At 37.5% G+C, this 18,998-nt stretch overlaps 1 protein-coding gene across 7 annotated transcripts in view; it reads right to left on the reverse strand.

Annotated features, from left to right (window-relative positions):
* The window catches only part of TNS3 (tensin 3), a 240,535-nt gene that overhangs the window by 162,262 nt on the left and 59,275 nt on the right, over positions 1-18,998 (reverse strand). For 6 of the 7 annotated variants that reach the window (XM_074899804.1, XM_074899806.1, XM_074899803.1 and 3 more), the window contains 2 exons: positions 15,584-15,695; positions 1,606-1,643 (listed from right to left, as the gene is read on the reverse strand). In XM_074899804.1, coding sequence (XP_074755905.1) covers positions 1,606-1,643; positions 15,584-15,695 — 150 coding nt within the window. Of the gene's footprint in view, positions 1-1,605; positions 1,644-5,536; positions 5,603-15,583; positions 15,696-18,998 lie in introns of those variants that run through there. The other variant, XM_074899807.1, reaches the window with a different exon arrangement.

Consider the following 18,998-nt stretch of genomic DNA (forward strand, 5'->3'; position numbering starts at 1 on the left):
TCTCAATGATAGTTACGGTACTATATACTTTTGGCACTCCATATATTAGTATTTTCAACAATCAACATCCAAATGCCTGACAGCTTAAATACTAGTTGAAATATAGTTTCCCTTTTTTAACATATGGCATACATATGAAATTCTTTGCCTCCAAAATAAGTTTAAAGACTTTCTTACCACAGTCTCTAGCATCATTTACTTACCATCACTTCTAGAAACTCTAGATCTACTTACCACCTACCAAAGCAAAGCTACCACCTTTATCAACAAATCACATTGTTCCCCATGGAAGCTGGTGGAATTCTATGCTTTAAGTGCTATTTGGCAAACCAAAGCTACTGTGCGAGGAGGGATCAACTACATCATCTGGTCTAATAAAAAAAGTACCTCTTTCTACAAAACTGTTCCCATTCTACTTCTAGATCATCATTACTATTGTTACTTATTGAATGCAAATAGTTGATGAAAGCCTTCAAGAGGTAATGCTGTATTTGCAAACTTTACCACCATTTGCACTTTAGCATCTTATTTCATGATAAAACAAAATATTGCATTTATTTCACATACCACGTAACAGTGATTTTTCAAATGCACAAGTACCATTTTCAATCAAAACAGGAGATGCTCAGCCAACTGACACTTATATTTAGTAGAATTTCCCCAAATGGCTTGACAAATATCCAAGTCCTCCACAAAGTAGAGGTTTCTCTCTTGAATTTAGTTGTATTTCTTGGAAGCACTGTAACCAGCAAATCCCTGCACAAGGCCAAACATCAAGTCAACACAAGTAGTTGGGCTAGATCTGATGTTTCCAGAAGCTCAGTGCTCTAACTAGAGAAATGCTGTCTTCACAAATAGCAAGTGCTAATCAAAAGGTTTAGTTAAAAGCAGGGAATATTATCTCATGAGGGTGGTTCTAGCAAAATAAAGCAAAGCCCTCCAACACTGCTAAGATTTGGGCTGCAACAGTCTGTAAACATCTTTGATTTACACAAATCTAGGGATGAGGAAGTTTTAAGTCATCTGAGACCATGGAAGTACTGATATCATCTTGTGTGAAAGGGACTCAGATTTTAAAAACTAACAAAAATCTAGTAATGAAAATAAACTGGGTGGAAGCTGTCTACAGTAGACACTGAAAATAATAATATGCTTTTCATAATCCAATACCAAAAGTTTGCCTTTTACAGTAACTGAAGTTCAAAGTTTCATATACATGTGTGTATATATACACACAGTGTATGTGTCTATATATATAGGGGTGTGTATATACATATATACCTTATTAATTCAGATACAGTTCTACCAGAAAAGAAGAAGTGTGGTTTGTATTTCACCTACTTAACTTGCTGTTTTCAACTTAAAACATGTCCTCCTGTGGGAGAAATGAGAAATTCAACCACTGGTGCAGATGTTTTGACTGCATAGGGACCTGGGTTTTATTAATGACAGGAATAATGCCCCAGAAAATAAAATATTCTTTTTTGACAGCTAGGCATCTGATTTAATAATCATCTTATTCTTAATTAGTTGATACAACTTTTATAGTCTCAACTTCAAACACGCATGGATCAACACCAAGAAGAGACAAATATATATGCTTACCTTTTCTTCACATTTCTTGTGGCAGGCATACTTGCACACTAAAACAAAAGGAAATAAGATATATGAGTTAAAGAGTGGGTGGGCTCTCCCCTCCATTTCTTCTGATCAGGTTTCTAAAGATCTGGCCAAACTCAGGTCTGTATATATAAAAGTATTTACATACTTCAAACCAAAAAAATCCAAAAAAGAAATGCATTTGGTTTTTAGCCATTCCTGAAAGATTAATTACAGCAATGTTATCAGATTTGTGCATTCCATCAGCATGATGCCTGGTTAAGCTTCATCAACTGATTATCTTGACACCTACCTTTACAACTTCACATGCACCAGAAGTGCTATCCTCCAAATAACACATATAGGAAGATCAAATTGTTCCCAATATAACCTGTGAATCTTCATCATATCAGCAGTTCCAGAGACCTAAGAAACGCAGGGTGAGTTCAAACTCACCAACAACTATGACTGTTCACACTTTAATTTCTGATTGTGAAATAGTTTACACTGTGTTGCAAACATTACTTCCAAAAGGTAAGCACTTGATTTCTTTTAAATTTCTGATGACCTAAGAGAAGGATGAATCATACTAGCAAGTTGAGATTCAGAAAGCAGCACTTAAGAAACCAGATGAGCAGCAATGTAACTATAACGCAACAGCCTAGCAGCTAGAATCTGACACAGGCTGGTTTTAGTAGATTTTATATTTATATACACCTCCTCCTTTACTCTGAAATTTGTTTTATTTCCATGCAATGTCTATCCTTTGGGTTACTGTGAGCTAAACTGTACTTTAACTTCAGGAAAAACTTACTTATTCAATCTCCAACATCAGTAAACCACAGAATACCAGAGGTTTAGCTGGAAGATTAACTGAGGCCTAACCTTAGACCACAGAAGTTGAAAGCCATGCCCATTCTTCAGTGCTTCTACCAAGAGAAATATTCTACAGCCTGACCCAACTACCAGTAAGAAATATACAACTACCAGGGTGGGAGGTCAGCAAATACACGGCCATGATCATTTCAGCTTCAAGTGCATCAATTGCTGAATGAAAAACCCTCAGGTTCCAGTCACTTCTTAGGGAGGAAAAAAAGGCTTACTGACCCATTTTCTTATGCAATGTTGTTGGTGCTATGTTCACTTATTTTCCCCCATGTGTAAGTTGGGAACTTGTTCATAGTGCTTCACAGGATCAAGATTCTTTATCCTAAAAATTTATTAGTGTTCACACAAATGTACTGCTCTATTAGCTTGTAGAAGAAACAGTATACGTGCATATTTTTGGACCATCTGGTAACCTTTTACAAAGTCAGAGTTAGTCATGCTGATTTAAAATATAGATTCTACTCAATACTCTGTTTCGGTGTGTGAAACCACTTAATGAATTTAAACTTACCCCATGCTGTCACAGAAGAAAGTGTTTTTCCTCATGGATTAAAAGACATTTTCTATTTGCTTTAAGGTTGATAGCATTGATAGTGATTGATAACCACATACACTACTTACAAATGCTATTTCAAGATCTCTTGCAAAATGGTGAAACAAAAAAAACCAAACCTCAACACCCGAGAATCACAAAACGTAAAGAATAAAACAGTACGTCTGGCAGGAAGCCCTGATATTACAGACAAGGTTCTCATCTTCTTTACTGATACTTAAGTCTAGATTTCTGGCAGTTAAGATGAAATACAAGACAAAAATACATTTAATTCCATGACAGTTTTCATGGTTTTGCTACTGGCCCATGCAAAAACAAATCAGGAATGTCACCAATGCACAAAATCTTTAATAAAAGGTGCAGATAGCAGTAAATGCTGTTATAGAACTTTCTCCCTTTCCACATACATGAAAAGTCATAGTTTGCTGCTCCTGTGTAACACAATGGTACTGTCTTTGCTGGAAAGAAACCACTGAAGTCAGATCTGAGTTTAGCCTGGATAGCAACAGCAAGAACAAGTCTTTCAGCAGCATCCCATTCAAACTCATAAGCAACACAAAAATACGGTGTACAACCTCCATATGTAATTAAAGGAAGAATACAAAGTGTTGCTATATTTATGAGATTCAAAGGAAACAAAGACTAAAGCCTCAAGAGATAATTAGCTAAATACACATAGGGCAAAGCTCTCTGACTGAAACAAGCCGTATATTTTTTCAGGTATTTAAATCTGTAACATCCTGAGTATAGAGATCTGATTCATTCATAAAGACAGCTTCACTCTTCCCTCAGCATCCAGAAATACCCTATTCAAAACTAAAGACAGCATTTTCATGGATTACACTGACTTAAGTCATTACCTTCTCTGCCTCACTGTCTAATAAAGCTGGATTTTGATAATAAAACTGGATAGAAATAAGCACTCTGAAATGAGATCATTGACTGTCCAGATGCTGGGAGCAAACAAAGCATTCCTTTGTGCTCAGAAGCAGAAAGGGGATTCTCTCCCTTCGCTCTTGAGTGCACATCAAACTGTTCATTGCATGTGTTGCTCCTAAAAGGACACCAGCTACATCCCAAAACCAGAATAGAACCCTAAGCCTAACAGATCCAAACACCAACTCCCTTTTCTTCAGAGCTCTTAATTTCACTAGTAGACCAAACCTCTGCCCAGAATAACGAAACTTAAAATGACTGAGCCCATTTTGACTGAATGTTCTTGGCATTTACCAGATACCCAAGTGTTCAAAGCATTTTGCATAATCTGTTTGTCCTACTGAAGTACAGCAAGTGTCACAAGTTCTCATTTCCTGGTAAGAAACTTTTTATGTAGGTGAATAAGATCTATATACATATATGTGTGTATAAACATTTACAAATATATATACACAAATATATACACATTGATATGTACACACATATAGACACTCCAAAAACCACAAAAGCCTTGTTTGTAGTAAACATACAACGACTTGCTAAAACCAACTGAAAAAAAAAGAAAGGCGTCTGTTAGCATAGAACATTACTTAGGAATTAAGAACTGTTTGGAAGGAAGTGCACCTTGGATCAGTAACCTCCAGCCAATTATCAGTCTCTAGATGTTAATTCCTAGTTATTATTGCTAGCATGGCAGAGTCTGAATAAACTTTAAGGTTGTTGTTGAAGTACAGATAGAGTTAAGTCAGTAATTTTAAACTGATTTGCCCTGCTATTTTCTTAACTCCTCTATCTTCCACACCCTCCATCCCTTCTCTGAAAGGGAGGAGAAAAAAAAAAAAATATATACACACACAGGTGGGGGGAATATCAGCAACCTTCAGAAAAAGGGACATATCAAGAAAATACCATTGATTGGGCATGAGGAAGTATGCAGGCACATAGAAAAAGAGTGAATGGAATAGTGTGCTGCAGCAGCCACAACTCTTGAAGTATCTAAGTACAGAAGAGTTAGTGGAGAGAAGCACCACTGCCTTTCCAGGCACATACTTTTACATTGCAATTCATATGCTTTTCTCCCCTACTTCCCTATAGCTGCTAACATCACAAACAATGAAAGATCCCTTCACCAACACTAGCAAGTTAACAACTCACCCACAGAGAAAAGTCAGTTTGCTTGATATGTCATTTCTTATAATTCATCTTGCCACAGCTAATACTACCACCTCACAGAACCATCCTGCCTGGACAGTTGCAGCCCCCGAGTCCAAGGGTGGTTTTGTCTCAGCCCAAGCATTTACAGTACTTGCAAAGAGATGGGTTACCTCAATCATTACACTGTCAGAGAGACCGAATAATGTTTCAATATGCTAGCTGTTTTTGTGGGAAGCCTTAAAAAAGTAGAGATGCACTTTCAGAAAATTTCTAAGGCCAAAAGGCAGTATTACACCGTATTTGTGCAACCCATGCCTTTTCACTGTAACAAACACAATACGAAAAACATGAAAAACTGAACACACTCACAGCACATTAGTTGTTACGGAAATGCATGCAACTTACAGTTAAAAGATCTCAAGCGGCTTCTAACAAATGCTGGCATTCTTCAGGCAAAGCATACAAGCAAAATAGCTCTCTGCTCTTTTCAGGACTACAGTCCAAATGTATTTCAGTTTAAAAATGTGCCTGAAACAGTTCAGAGGACTTAATGTCACACTGAGCAAGGCTACTTCAGTTCTTCAACTGAGCAGCTGAGTGTCTGGATCCCACACATCAGCTCTCGTCAAATACCAGACTTTCCAAATTTGTGTTTAAGGGTTCTGGCATCAGTTCCAAGAACAACCATCCCAAGCTGGCTGGCAATGAAATGGAGACCAAGCCATATTTAGTCAATTTACTACACTTCAAAACAGTTCCCAAACAATAGCTCTGAGAATCTATTTTTTAAAAAAAGAGAAAGAAAAAAAAACCTCACACCACCAAAAAAAAACACAAACAAAAATTTATTTGCCTCAAAATGAAGATGCATAAATTCCTGCAAGTTAACAATACTGTTGTCAGGGTAGAAACAGAAGGATAAGCATAGTGAATCTTTTTGAACTTAAGCTCCAAAGTTTTTATGAAATTAAAGTTCTACTTACATGCATGAAAGTAAGATGCTCTCTGAAAACAAGTAGCAATGTATTACAAAGTAAGAGAGTACTTCTGTAAACTGACCGCAGACTGATTTATGGTTTACCAGGACAAAGAGCTTAAGTTTCTCTCTGTGTCATAAGGGCTACTCACCTTGTAATGTTTTAGTACTTAGTAGACACATGGTATGGCAATATATTCCATACAAATATTCTGTCGCACTGTACATGTAATGAATATTAAAACACGACTAGTTTGTAAGGACAACCTCGCACTTAACCACAGCTTTTATCAAGTGATTCTCCATGGTGGGTTTCTGTGTGTTTGTTCTTAAACAACTCTCTGTATGGCAAGGGTACAAACACAATAATTCAGAAATCCTCTTGCAGCAGAAACATGCATATAAATAGAAAATTTAAGACATGTAACTCAGTTTAATACCTTACTAATCCCTAAGAAAGACCACTTGCCCTAAAAGCATATGCTATACCAAATCTTGGTATTAATTTTTAACTTCCTAGTGACAATAAATAAGGACACCAAATCAGTTCTAGCTACTTGAAAGATGCTTTCTTTCCGTCAGCATCTTCAACTCAGCTTTCCCAAAAAAGACACATGCTATTACAGCTATTTTTCTTACAGTAATGGAAGAGTCCTTGATGTTCCACAACAAAATGTAATCTAAAGCAACCATATAAGAAGGTTTGTGTAATCAAGACTTAGTTTTTATAGTTCCCAATTCCAGTCTTCTCTCTCAATACCACAGAAAAATGGGTGTCAGAATGTCACAGGAGTGCTAAAGCCCAGACATTTTAGTAGCTAGGCTAGTGATACCACTACTGAGTAACATTCCCCTCCTACAGGAAATATTTTAACAAAATCCCAGGTCTGTCATTGGCTCTGAAGAAAACATGTTTTCTGTTTTTTAGAAACCAAATCAAGATATTTTAAGAAATGAATAGCAAGGCCACCATGACAGGGTATTCTCCAGGAAGAGCTTGATATAGAAAGACATCCATGACCAGAGTGTCCCAAATGGAGAGAACTGGGCAACCTGCTGGCCATTTATATTTTAGGAAGGGTTTAATAACATTGTGATCAGATTATTAGAAAAAAAAACTTTCAAACACTTTTCTGTTGACCTGTTCCTACCAGCTCTACAACAATTCAACTCAAGATAAAGATCCAGAAAGAACACTGTATGAAAAATAGACACACGGAAACTATTAACTGCAACGTTAAAAATAAGATGGCATACATTTTTGTATGGGGTAATGATACCATTGGTTAGGGGTGGGGGAAGAGCCCTCTAGCTGAAAATACTGGGCTTTAGCTGTAAAAATTAAACACTTCTATTTTTAACAAGTTAGAGTCACATGCCAAGGATGTTGCAAGTCTAACAGCCACACTACAGCAACATCTGCTGGTGCATTTCCTGTGCCTCAAACATTTTCCTAGATTTTCTTTTGTTCTTTTTTCATATTCAGCCAACCATTGTCTCTTCATCTGAATATTGCTCCCAGCATTTCATGACAGGGACTGCAGACATTGTTTTTGAAGATGAAGACTACAAGACAGTTATGGGAAATTTGTGCAAAGCTTCAGCACTTTTTAGTCAGGGTGGCTATACAGTAAACAGCGTTGTGAGCGAGCTCTCCCGCAGATGAAATATTCCACTTACTGTTGCTGACAACAGCAGTGGAAAATCTTTATTAAGAGAAAAATATTTTGGCACTATTGCTGCAATAATGTGCCTGTTCTTTTCTTTTACTCCCACTTTTCTGTCCTGTAGGAAGAATCTTGACAACCAAGGGGTTTTTTGGGTTGGGAGGTTTTTTGGGTTGGGTTTTTTTTGGAGTGTTCAGTTCCCCTCCCCCACCCCATGGAGTTTAGTCTAACTTCATCATTTTAACTGCATCCTGAAAACTTCTGGGTGGGTTTTGTTTGTTTGTTTTGCTTAATTTCCCATAGGTGCAGTTACAAAAGGCAGAACAGTAGCACCGTGAAAATGTTTCCACATTTTTAAAAATAAAGTACTCATATAGCACTGTGTTTTCACCTTTCTAAACTACACTTACAAGTCATGTAGGAAATAAAACCTTAATCCAGTCCAGAACGAAAGGTTATTTTTAGACTTTCTCCATCTAGATTAACAGAAAACTCTGTGCGGCAAAATTTCATCCACAAAACCATTTGAGCCAGAGCATTGTTTACTGTAGCCAACAACCCACATGAAACCAAAAAAATGGCTGGACTGTCTCCAGATTTTTCTGACAGCTGCAGACTGTGGAAGAACTGTAAGATCTCAAAAGCTTGCATGCCTATGATGGATCTTAACATATCCTGTATGAATTATGCTATGAACAAGGATTAGAGAAAAACAAGAGATTGGTTTAAAATCTATGTTCTTCAAAATAAGAAAGCCCATGTTGTTAAAAACTTCTTATGTGGGTAAGACCCAATGGGACATGGAGTTTTGATTCACAACTGTTCCTGTAAGTGACAAAGACCTTCACCAAAAGAGAAAACAATACCAACTATGCAAAGGAGGTCATCAACATGATGCTTCAAGTACTTACACAGTTGTAGGCATGTTTTCCAGGGGTACTTTTTAAGCCTTTTTAATGACAGATGGGGACTCTGCATAAAAGCCACTAGCAACTCCCCCTCTTACCTATTTACAGGATTCAGATCCTGAATGTGTCTAAGCTGGGCTACAAACAACTCCAATTAGTTTCTTGAAGTTTTCTGCATGTACCAGAACAAACTCTTCAGCATTATTTACAATAGATTTCTTAAGCCGTCTCTTCTGTATTTAAACTTTATCTTCTATATATTCTTTCAATCTCCCATGGTAGTTCCCTCCCTCCTTGTCTTGAAGCCAATTAGAAGTGTGAGGTTTTACCCAAATGCATCAAGATTTACCTTGAGGTTCCTTTCCCCACATGGCATATCAAGTTCATCACACTCCAGTTATACACCTTAATGATGGTAGCACTTCAGATTTTGGGGTTCTAACTTCAATTTATCTTTAGGAATTTTGTGTTCTTTTCAAGTGGTCTAAGTTTATGAAGTTGTAGGTATACCAGGTCACACCGCAGTCATTGGTTTTCCTGGAAAAAATGCACGGGAGGGCCACCCGGGATCACATTTTAGTTTGTGCCTTTTTTTTTTTACTTTTTAATTTATGAGCTGTAAGGATGAGAAGCTGCAGATTTTTAGAAACCTTAGTGGTTTGAACTTTCATTTTAAAATAAATTTTATAACCACAGATCAAATTCTGGCATGATTAAGTCAGTCCTTATGAGGTAAACATGTAGGCAACTCATATTTTGGAAAGTTGTCTGTAGTGAAAACATCACCTAATTATCTGTGATGCAGTTTGGCTGCTATGAACATTAAACATTCTGTTAGAGGCTTTTGCCTTGTATATTTTTTATTTCCAAATTAGCAGAAACTTCCCTTAGATATTTCTGCCATAATTCCTCCCCCAGGTTCCAGGGGGGTAACAACATGCCAAAGAATGTCAGTTCCACAGCGTCTCTCAGCTCCAGAGGACTGTGTTCAGTCAGGACACTTATGTACCACTTGTGTAATGCCTAGTAATTACAGTGCCTTCTTCTGTATCTCTGTACACTCCAGTAAACCTTTATTCATCCCTCTCCTTCAAGTCTCTGCTGTTATGCACATAGCTTCCATGTTTCACTATCGAAGCTCTGCGCTGAAATATGAATGCATAGCTTGTATAGCTGTGTTAAAGTACATTCTACTAATCCAGCAAAAGTTGCTATTTACTGTGTGCACATTTTGTCTAGAGAAGGACTGACCTTCCCAGCCTTCTGGTGTCACAAACAGCCTGCAGTCCACATTTCTTTCCAGCCTCCTCCTCTCCAGAACAGTACACTCCGGGTCACTCATGTAAGGTCAACATACACCCATTTCTGAGGGGTTCTTACTAAGATTTCTCTGCTGCTACTAGATCAATTCATACAGTCTTCCTCAGATATCCTCCCAAATGCCTTTCACTAACAAGGCTGACAGTCAAATGAGGTTTTATAGCAACAGCCTGGGTCCCTACCTAACTCCAGCTTGCTTGCCATAATCCCTCTTCCTTGGGGTTCACAGAAGCTACAAACTATTAATCTGCTCTAGGGACAACAGACCACATTCCTTTGTCCTACAGCCTGAATATCCTGGTTTACATGCAGTTCCCTGTTGTATTATCAAATGTTGGTCATAACTGAAAGCATACAGAGCTAGCAAAAGAATTCTAGGTCTCATTTTCTCACAAGTCCATATACCTTTTAAATTTGGAAGCAATTAGCAGTTAATTGCTTTGGAAAATAGTAAGATTTTCTGGTTTGGTTGGTTTCTGCCATTTCTTTACAAATCTGAGCCATACATGAAAAAAATCCATCATTACAAAAGCATTAACCAAAGCAGTTATCTTAAAACAGTCCCACAGAAGGTAATACAATTTGCTGGATCAGTGCTCAAGACGACATGCAAGCATACATACAAACATCACACAGAAAGCAAGAATGGTATGATGAAAACCCCTTTTAATTTGATTACAGTCTTTTCATTCTCTCAACGATCTCCCACATTATAATATTAACATAATTATATGGGTATGCCTACTGCCATAATTAACCATAAAATGGTTATAAGTTGAAATTACAGGTAATATATATCTTACATATAATGTCTAAGATCAATAGATGGACAGATCTCAGAATACACCCATGTAAGTGCCTGCTAACAGGGGATCTTATTTCACAAGGATCACTCCATAGAAACCAGGGTGACACAAACACCCCTGCCCCACAAATACACACTACATGCTTTGCCATTTAAGAGAGTCAGCTGTAATGCTACTGGCCCAAGCAGGATACAAATTCCTTTGGCATTTCTAGATTTCTGGTTTGTCTGCCAGAACTGTAACCACAGACATGCTTTGCACATTATTAAGATACTAATATGTCATTACTGAACTTAGCACTTAAACTGAAAGATAGAGTATATAAAAACACCTGCTACCCTGTGAGATTAAATATGCATATATTTACACGGAGTATGCACAAACAAGACTTCACAACAGTTTATCAGCTCCAAATGAGTGTCAGTATAAAAATTCATTTTGTCTTGCCAGAAGCAGTGAACATCTGATTAAATATAGATCTTAAGTATAATACTCCAACTAACCCAAAATGGTATTTTAAGTGGACCACTAGCTGTGACCACAAGCACAATCACAAACAAGCAGGTGAATATCAAAGGAAAATATCAAGTCTCTAAGGAGAACAGCTCCAATCGTCCTAAAATCTTGATCTATGATCTGTAAGCAGCTGGAAGCTCTCAAAAACACAGATACTGTAATTTGATGAGAAAAATGTACTTTCTACTATCATTTCTTGCTACATGCTCAAGGAAACAATCCAGGACTTACCTACTGTAAGCCAATCAACACTTGTATGAAAACCATATGTTAACAACACATTCAAGACAGAAGGTATTATATAGATTAATTTTAAGAAGGTGAATTGTATCATTATGCTCAGCTTGTGCACAATAACATGGTAAGCATCTCTCCACTGACAATACAGCTAACAGTACATGTCAATCAAATTTAACACTTCTTTGTCTAGCATTTATACATGGTTCTAAATATCATTAAGCAAGCAAAGCTCACATGCAGTCAAGCCGTCAAGGAAAAAAATCTTTCAGGAAAAATTAAAAAACCCAAGGAACTAAAATTCTATGCGCAGTCCTACTGGGATCACACCAACACATATTCCCAAAACCAAAACATACGTGGCTAGGTTAAATTAACTAAGAGATACGCAGTTCATTCAAACTACCATTAACTGAATTAAGGTTAAAATCTAGCTCATGGAATGCTTTGTATTGCATGTAAAGTCTCACTAGCAGCACCTAAACATGTTAACTTAATCATCAACTGCAGGGGAATGGAGTTTTATCAACAGAAGTGTGTGAAGTATTTCAATTCTTCACCCTTATTTCACCCATCAGTGCCATAAGAGCTAGGAAATAATGTTGCATTATTTAAAACTACTCAAATATCCCAAATCTCGTCTCCAGTTTTTAAATTGCTAGAAAAGTCCTTTCTAGACACTGGGAAGATGCAGAGGATCTAAAAAGCTCTCTGTTCTATACTAACTGTCATTTGATCACAACACAGTAAAAGGTAAATGATAATTTTAAAAAGCAAAGGAAACAAAAGTAAAATAGAAGTTAAAAAAATGCATGTTTTACATATATAAAAAATAAAAATTCACATAGAAAATACATAGAAATTACATAATTTTGACAGCTTGTTTACAAATGTGGTAAAATACTGAATATTCAACAGGTAAAGTAGCTTAAAAAAAATAAAATCAGAAGGCTTTTGTAGCACTGCAGCCCTTTGGCTAACTATGTAAATGTGCATGATCAGGACATGTATCTGCTTAGCCCTGAATTACATTGAACTGTATTGCAGGGAAGATCAAACCAGAGTTCAGAGTCATTCAAGTTTGAGGTAGCACTGAAGAGACATGGGGAGTCATGTGATCTTTGATTTCTCCAGAATGTGCAGGTACTCTAGAATAATCAATCGACAGTTGTCTGTCCTTCCATCATAATGAGAAACTGCATCAACAACACAGACCAGCCACATGCTTACCAGGCAGGGAGACAGCCAGGAGCTTCCCTTCTTCAAATCTGCCTTTTCTTTTTGCCACTGTTTTTGCAGTGCTTGTTAAAAATAAATTCGTTATAATTGAGTATGCTTTACTGAGGTGGACTGAAGTATACAAGGACAAAGAGACATAATTTTTCAAGTGTACCTTTCAGTCACTTTTCATAAAAAGCACTGCATTCAGACCTGGCTACTAGCAAAGGATACATTTTGCAAGACAGGGATAAACAACACACCCCTAAAATAAGTGCCACATACTAATGAAAACTTATCTAACCAACACAACACCCAGTTATGGCTTTTTTTCCCTTACAAAAAGTACATGATTCATTGCTAGATAAACAGCAAATACTACGTAGTGACCAATCTGGAGCCTTTCCTTTCCCCTCATTTCTCTTGACACATAACTTTCCTTTAACTGATAAGATACTATAGTCCGGAGGGAACCTGCAGTCTGTACAAAGAGCTATTATTTTCTGAGGAGGAACTGTTAGAAAGCAAGATTTTTCTCATTAATACACAAAGGAACTTGTTTTTTCTTTTTAACTAAAGGCTTTTCTTCTCCCTCCCCTCCCCCCAATGCCAACTTGCTCACTTTCATTCAGCAACATCAGGGAGAATTTACAGAAGCAGCAGCACTGGGATTTGGCTCTGAAACAGCTGGTTCATTTTTCTTCATATTAATAGTTTCACAGTACTAGGGTACATTTCAAGTACTGCAGTGCTGGCAAGGGAACAGTCAGCTTTCAGTTCTATCTTTTCCAAAACTCTGCTTTATAAAGCCCTTGCTGGAAGTTAAAATACAAATGGGTTCTTATTAAATTGAAACTACTTGGAGGCATTACTTCACTCTGTGCAACTCCTGTTGCTCCCTTCCCATAGGTAAGTATCAAGTAACTAACAATCAAAATGTACCAGCAGCACAGAAGGATAGTGAGTCTGTGGGTGCTCACATCAGCAAAAGGGGCTGTGGGATAATATCAAGAGGCTCATTCTGAAAATTTCACCCAGAAACCTAGAGAAAATTAACCCAGACAGACTTAGATATGCACATGGATATATCATAGCCATGTATTATACTCGTCTAGGGAGTGTGTTGGAGGGATCCCAGTAGAAGTGTTTGTAAAATTTTAGTTCCTCAGTTCTTTTGTTTTTCCTGAAAGCTTTTTTCCTTGATGGTTTGAATACATGTGAATTTTGCTTTCTTCCTGATGTTTTGAACCACGTATAAACACTAGCCAAAGACATGTTAAAATTACATTGGTGTGTACTGTTAGTACTGTAGTGTTTCTGTATTTAAACCAAAGCTATTACATATCGGGGCAAACGGAAAAATTGCTTAGACTCATCCTAACCTCAGACATGGTCAACCTCTTACTACCTTTGGTAAATGAGCACACTGACACAGCTTTTGTGAATTTGAGACTTCCAGCTCTGAGCTGCGAGAACTCAAATACAGACCAAACTGGAAAACATTTTTTTTTTTTTTCTATTCCCACCCCAAAGGCCCTTGCCTTCAAAGTACTGATTCTCTCCTGGTACAAGTGCTTTTTACACTGAACCTGATCAAAAGGGTCTTCAGACAGTTCCTTCATTAAGCAAGCTCCCTTCCAACAATACCATTTCTGCTAAATTGAAAACAACTAAATCCTAAGAGCTTTGGAACCAACCTCCAGAAGGACAGACAGAAGAAATATGCTAAAGAAATACATACATAACTACCACTCCTACGGTAACTGCAATGCTGAACAAGTGAGGTATTTTGCATTTAACCGTTCATTTACAAAGTCTGCACCTTAGCTCAGGAAATGGTCATATTCGTTTGACATCTAAATCTCTCACCTCCCTCTGAAACTCTCAGAAGAATCCTAACATGTCTAAAGAATATGGGAGGGAGGAGGGAGGAGAAAGGGATCCATCTAGAACTGGGAAGTGGTACAAACACCTCAATAAAAACAGTGACTATGCTTCAGATAAAGAGATAATAGCATTCTCTTACTAGTAGGTAAACCATGCATGCAGCAAATATACTGTTTTAATTAACACGGAATAACAGGAGTTGAACATTAACTAGACTAAACCAGTACAGGGGAAACCCCCTACCCCTGGACAACTTGCATAAAGGACCTCACATGTATCCCATGGAGAACAGGCAAGTATGCTCAATTCTATGCAGCAAGGGAGAAAAGTGAGGGAAAACAGCTGTAAGGAGCTGTAGTCTGTACATTCAGGAGAACAACCTCTTTATTGTTTTTGTAAGTGATTAGACTGAAGAACTAAGGTTAGACAGAGCATAACACCTGAAAAAAAAAATAAATAGATGGTTGCTTTGGGGAATTTTTGCAAATTAATGCAGAGAAAACCTTCAAGCCTCAGCGAGACAGTCTCACACTTCCTCATTTGGATACTGAATTCCAGAGGCATCTGTCACCCACTGTGCACACATCACTCACATGCCCCTCAGAGAGCCTCCACAGGCATTGCCTTATTCTGGAACTTGCCTGAACAGCATAACAATAAAAGCACATCATTATACAAGTCCAATTACCTACTACAGCACCCCACTCCCCAACAAATTCAAAGAACATTATTGTGCAAAGGAAGGAAATAAACCAAGTTAACATTTATACTTAGTCCAGGCAGAATTCTTGAAACATGGATTCCTAGAAACGTCAACATTAATAAACTAATTGTTTGGGGGTTGGTTTTTTGGTTTGGTTTTTTTTTTTTTTTTTTTACACAGCAAGAAAGTAAACAGCACATCATATGTTACTCACCTCTGCAGGAAATGCCTTGGCTATCGATTAGTTGTTTGCAGATTCCACAAATTTTGGTTTTCTTAAAAGACTTGTTTTTGAAGGCGTGAGACCTTGAAGCTGTTTCTTGAGGCTGGAAGCAAGGGAAATAATATCAGATCTTCCCTCAGCTTTTGAGTCATACTTTTAAATGAAACATAGAAAGTTTTAAATTAAATACAACAGTGTCAGCAGTATAACAGTAGTATGTCAAAGCACTCTTGCTTGCTCTCTCATCCTCACTCTTATTCAATAACATGACCTTCCCACTCTCAAGTTTGGGAAGCACAGATGTAAGGAACCTCTTGCATATCAGGACACAGACACCGCAAAACATTTTTTATCATAACTTCAGAATTCACTCTATGAATTCTTTAAGAGAAAAAATACAGATTAATCTCTATTATATGAACCAACAACCTTCTGACCTAAGGCCTTATCTACATGAAAACTTGCACTAGTTCAGTTCAAACTGGCTAAAAATAATGTAAGCAATGATTTATCACAGTAGCCAGTTATACTCTGGTTAAATTTATGTGGTGCAGAAGACAGCTTGGACTTCTCATTTAATAAACAAAAAGTGTCCATGCAAGCTGACTTTGGAACAAATTGCTAACTTTAAACACTTTTGCTTCTTTCCTGCATAAGTATACTAGTTTAAAGTAATGTTATTTCCAGATTGCATCACAATAATTAAAATATGTTAAAATATAACACAATAATGACATTTCTAATTGGGGACAGAACTGCAAAAGTCAATACCATATACGTGGTGTATATTATGTGGCTTCTATCATTTTGGAAACATTTAGGTAACAACAGAGGAGGCTACCAAAAGCCTATGACAGAGTCTATCTCCTCTGGAAGGGTATAACAACCTTCACTTCCATTGGCAGACTTTTCGGAAGTATCAGTTGCCTAGTCAAAACCAAAAATATATTTCTCCAGACCATGAAAAATCCCCAAATGATTCTTTACATTCCTCATTTTCAATTCACATTTGCACTTTATTGTCCTTAAATTCAGTAGCAAATGGGCTTGCATTCAACACTTCAACACCCATGCTGAGATTTAGCAGCACAAGTGTCTAGAAGCAGAAAACTGTCCCTCCGCACACAGCCAGGTCAGGCCTCTGCAGTGCCAGGCTTCCATCTGTATCTCTGATGAAAAAGTTTCCCAGTGTGGTACAACATACAAGTCTATGTCAATAAGGTAACATGGCATTTCTTTGTGGCTTTGAACAATTCAACATGTTGCTCTAGGCAAAATGTTTACTGTCTCCAAAAACATCTATAGTACAGCTGCTCAGCAGGCACAAGAACAGCCATAAAAAAAAAAAAAAAAAAAATCGACATCACCTTCCAAGTACTGTCTCCATTTGAGCCTACCCAAAACTCCAGAGGAGCCCCAAGGAACACAAATGACAGCAACTGACCACCCTGAGCAGGCCTGGGTGCTTGGAGGCCTCACTCACCAGTGGGGATGCACAGTCAGACTGATCTTAACAGCTTCAGGAAACTTTGTTGGTCTTACCCACAGTGTAAAGCCAAGATAATTAACATAATTCTACAAACATCACAGGTAGAAATAACTTAGGCTGAAGGAATAAAACTCTGGCTGGACTCTTAGGAAAATCTTTCTACCTGAAGTGTATTAATCAGCAGAAATTAGAGAGAAATAGTAGAATAGCCCACATCCTCAAAAGGTTGAAGGAGAAGATAGAACACTTAATAAATTTGAACTGTAATTACAACACTTCGTTAGACACTTCATTCACTCACTGTAGAAGCCAATGTCACAAATTCCCCTGTATCCCACACTACTGACATTTGCATCACGTAACTTCAGGTTAATGCTATCAGAATTATGATTCATATTAAAAGTAAACCATAAAGAAAAAGAACAGCTGAATGCCAATGTTAGGTAGGAACATACTTGATGGCAAACAGATCAATTTTATTATTTTCAGAAAACCTCTGTGATGATTGGGTTTTTTGTATTTGAAAATACAGGAGATATTTTTGAAAAGACAGAGGTCTAGGAGGAAGGAAAAGTGGCATTATATATAGTAACTTCATTCATCTAGTGTGAGGAGGTTCTGTACCATAATGGGTTCAGGCATCATGACCAAAGAGCTGAGAGTCCCTCACCTCTACAGCCACTTCTGTGTAGAAAAACCCCCAAAAAATCAGCAATGCTGTTATCTCCACTGGTTGCTGCAGTTTCTCTGCTTTGTAGATATACAGACAAAAAAGCCCAGAATCCTCATTTCTTATTTTATCCACTCTTCTTCCCTGTAGAGTTCTACTACTGGGTAAAGTTCACAGGGGGAAAGCAAACACATCTGTGACCCTCTGAAAAGGACAGTTTTGCAGAGCTTGCAATTTTGAAGTTGTTCACAGATAAACTTCACAGAAAATTTGTTCTGTATCTAGCTCTGCTTCTCCTTATATCCTACCTCTCAAACACTTCTTTGCAAGCTTTGACACTTGTACTGTTCCAAAGCAAGACAATGGTCACAAGAATCACTGTTTAGATACCAGAACTCTGTTTAAGAAGGTCTTGACATGAATTGATCAACTAGTCAATCTGTCCATTTCATTTGTAATGTAAACACCAAATAAATTAATTCTCTGTGGTGTTTTGGAAAAAATTCTGCAATGAAGCTTTTGCGTCTAAATTCTTAAAGTGTGCATTTTTTCTTCCCTGTTGTTTATTCTAAGTACATTCCATTATGGGCTCTCCAAGCAATTCAGTTAAACAGTTCATTTAGCAGATTCAGTACTGACAGCTGTTTATAGAAGAACTCTGCATATACTGTGAAACCTAGATGAGCCTAGACCAAGGTTTCTTTGTCATCACCTGGTACAGCTTTTGCGGTTCTTCAGTAAGGAGGATGCCAGAAGGGGAAGGGAGAAGAGGGGGAAAGCAACCATGGCAGGCAACAAGCAATGCTACTTTAATGAGGCTCAAGACTTAACTCTAAACTGCATGTAATTGTTAGGAGCAAAAACTGGAAGAAAACAGTGTAGAACCACAGGTTACAGACTGAGTTTTTGCCAGAGAAAGAGGCTGTAATTATGTCTGGTCTCAACTCCTAACATTATGAAACTTGTTTACCACACAAGGAAATGTTTTTGATTATGTTCTGCTTTCTATGGCACACAGAAATCTAATGAAGCTGAAAGTTTATCCCAGACTTGCAGTGTAACATAGACTGTGCAAAGATTTACACAAGCATCCTCAGCTATGATGAATTTCAAATACTCCCCATCACTGAGCATTTTCATTATGTAGCGACATGCTGACCATTATCAGATAAAAATTCACAGCAACTCTATGAAAGTCTTTTGAGACACGTAACATTGAGAAAAGCGATTTACACAAAAAACACTCT

Source organism: Athene noctua, chromosome 2 (assembly GCF_965140245.1).
Source record: "Athene noctua chromosome 2, bAthNoc1.hap1.1, whole genome shotgun sequence".
NCBI lineage: Eukaryota > Metazoa > Chordata > Aves > Strigiformes > Strigidae > Athene > Athene noctua.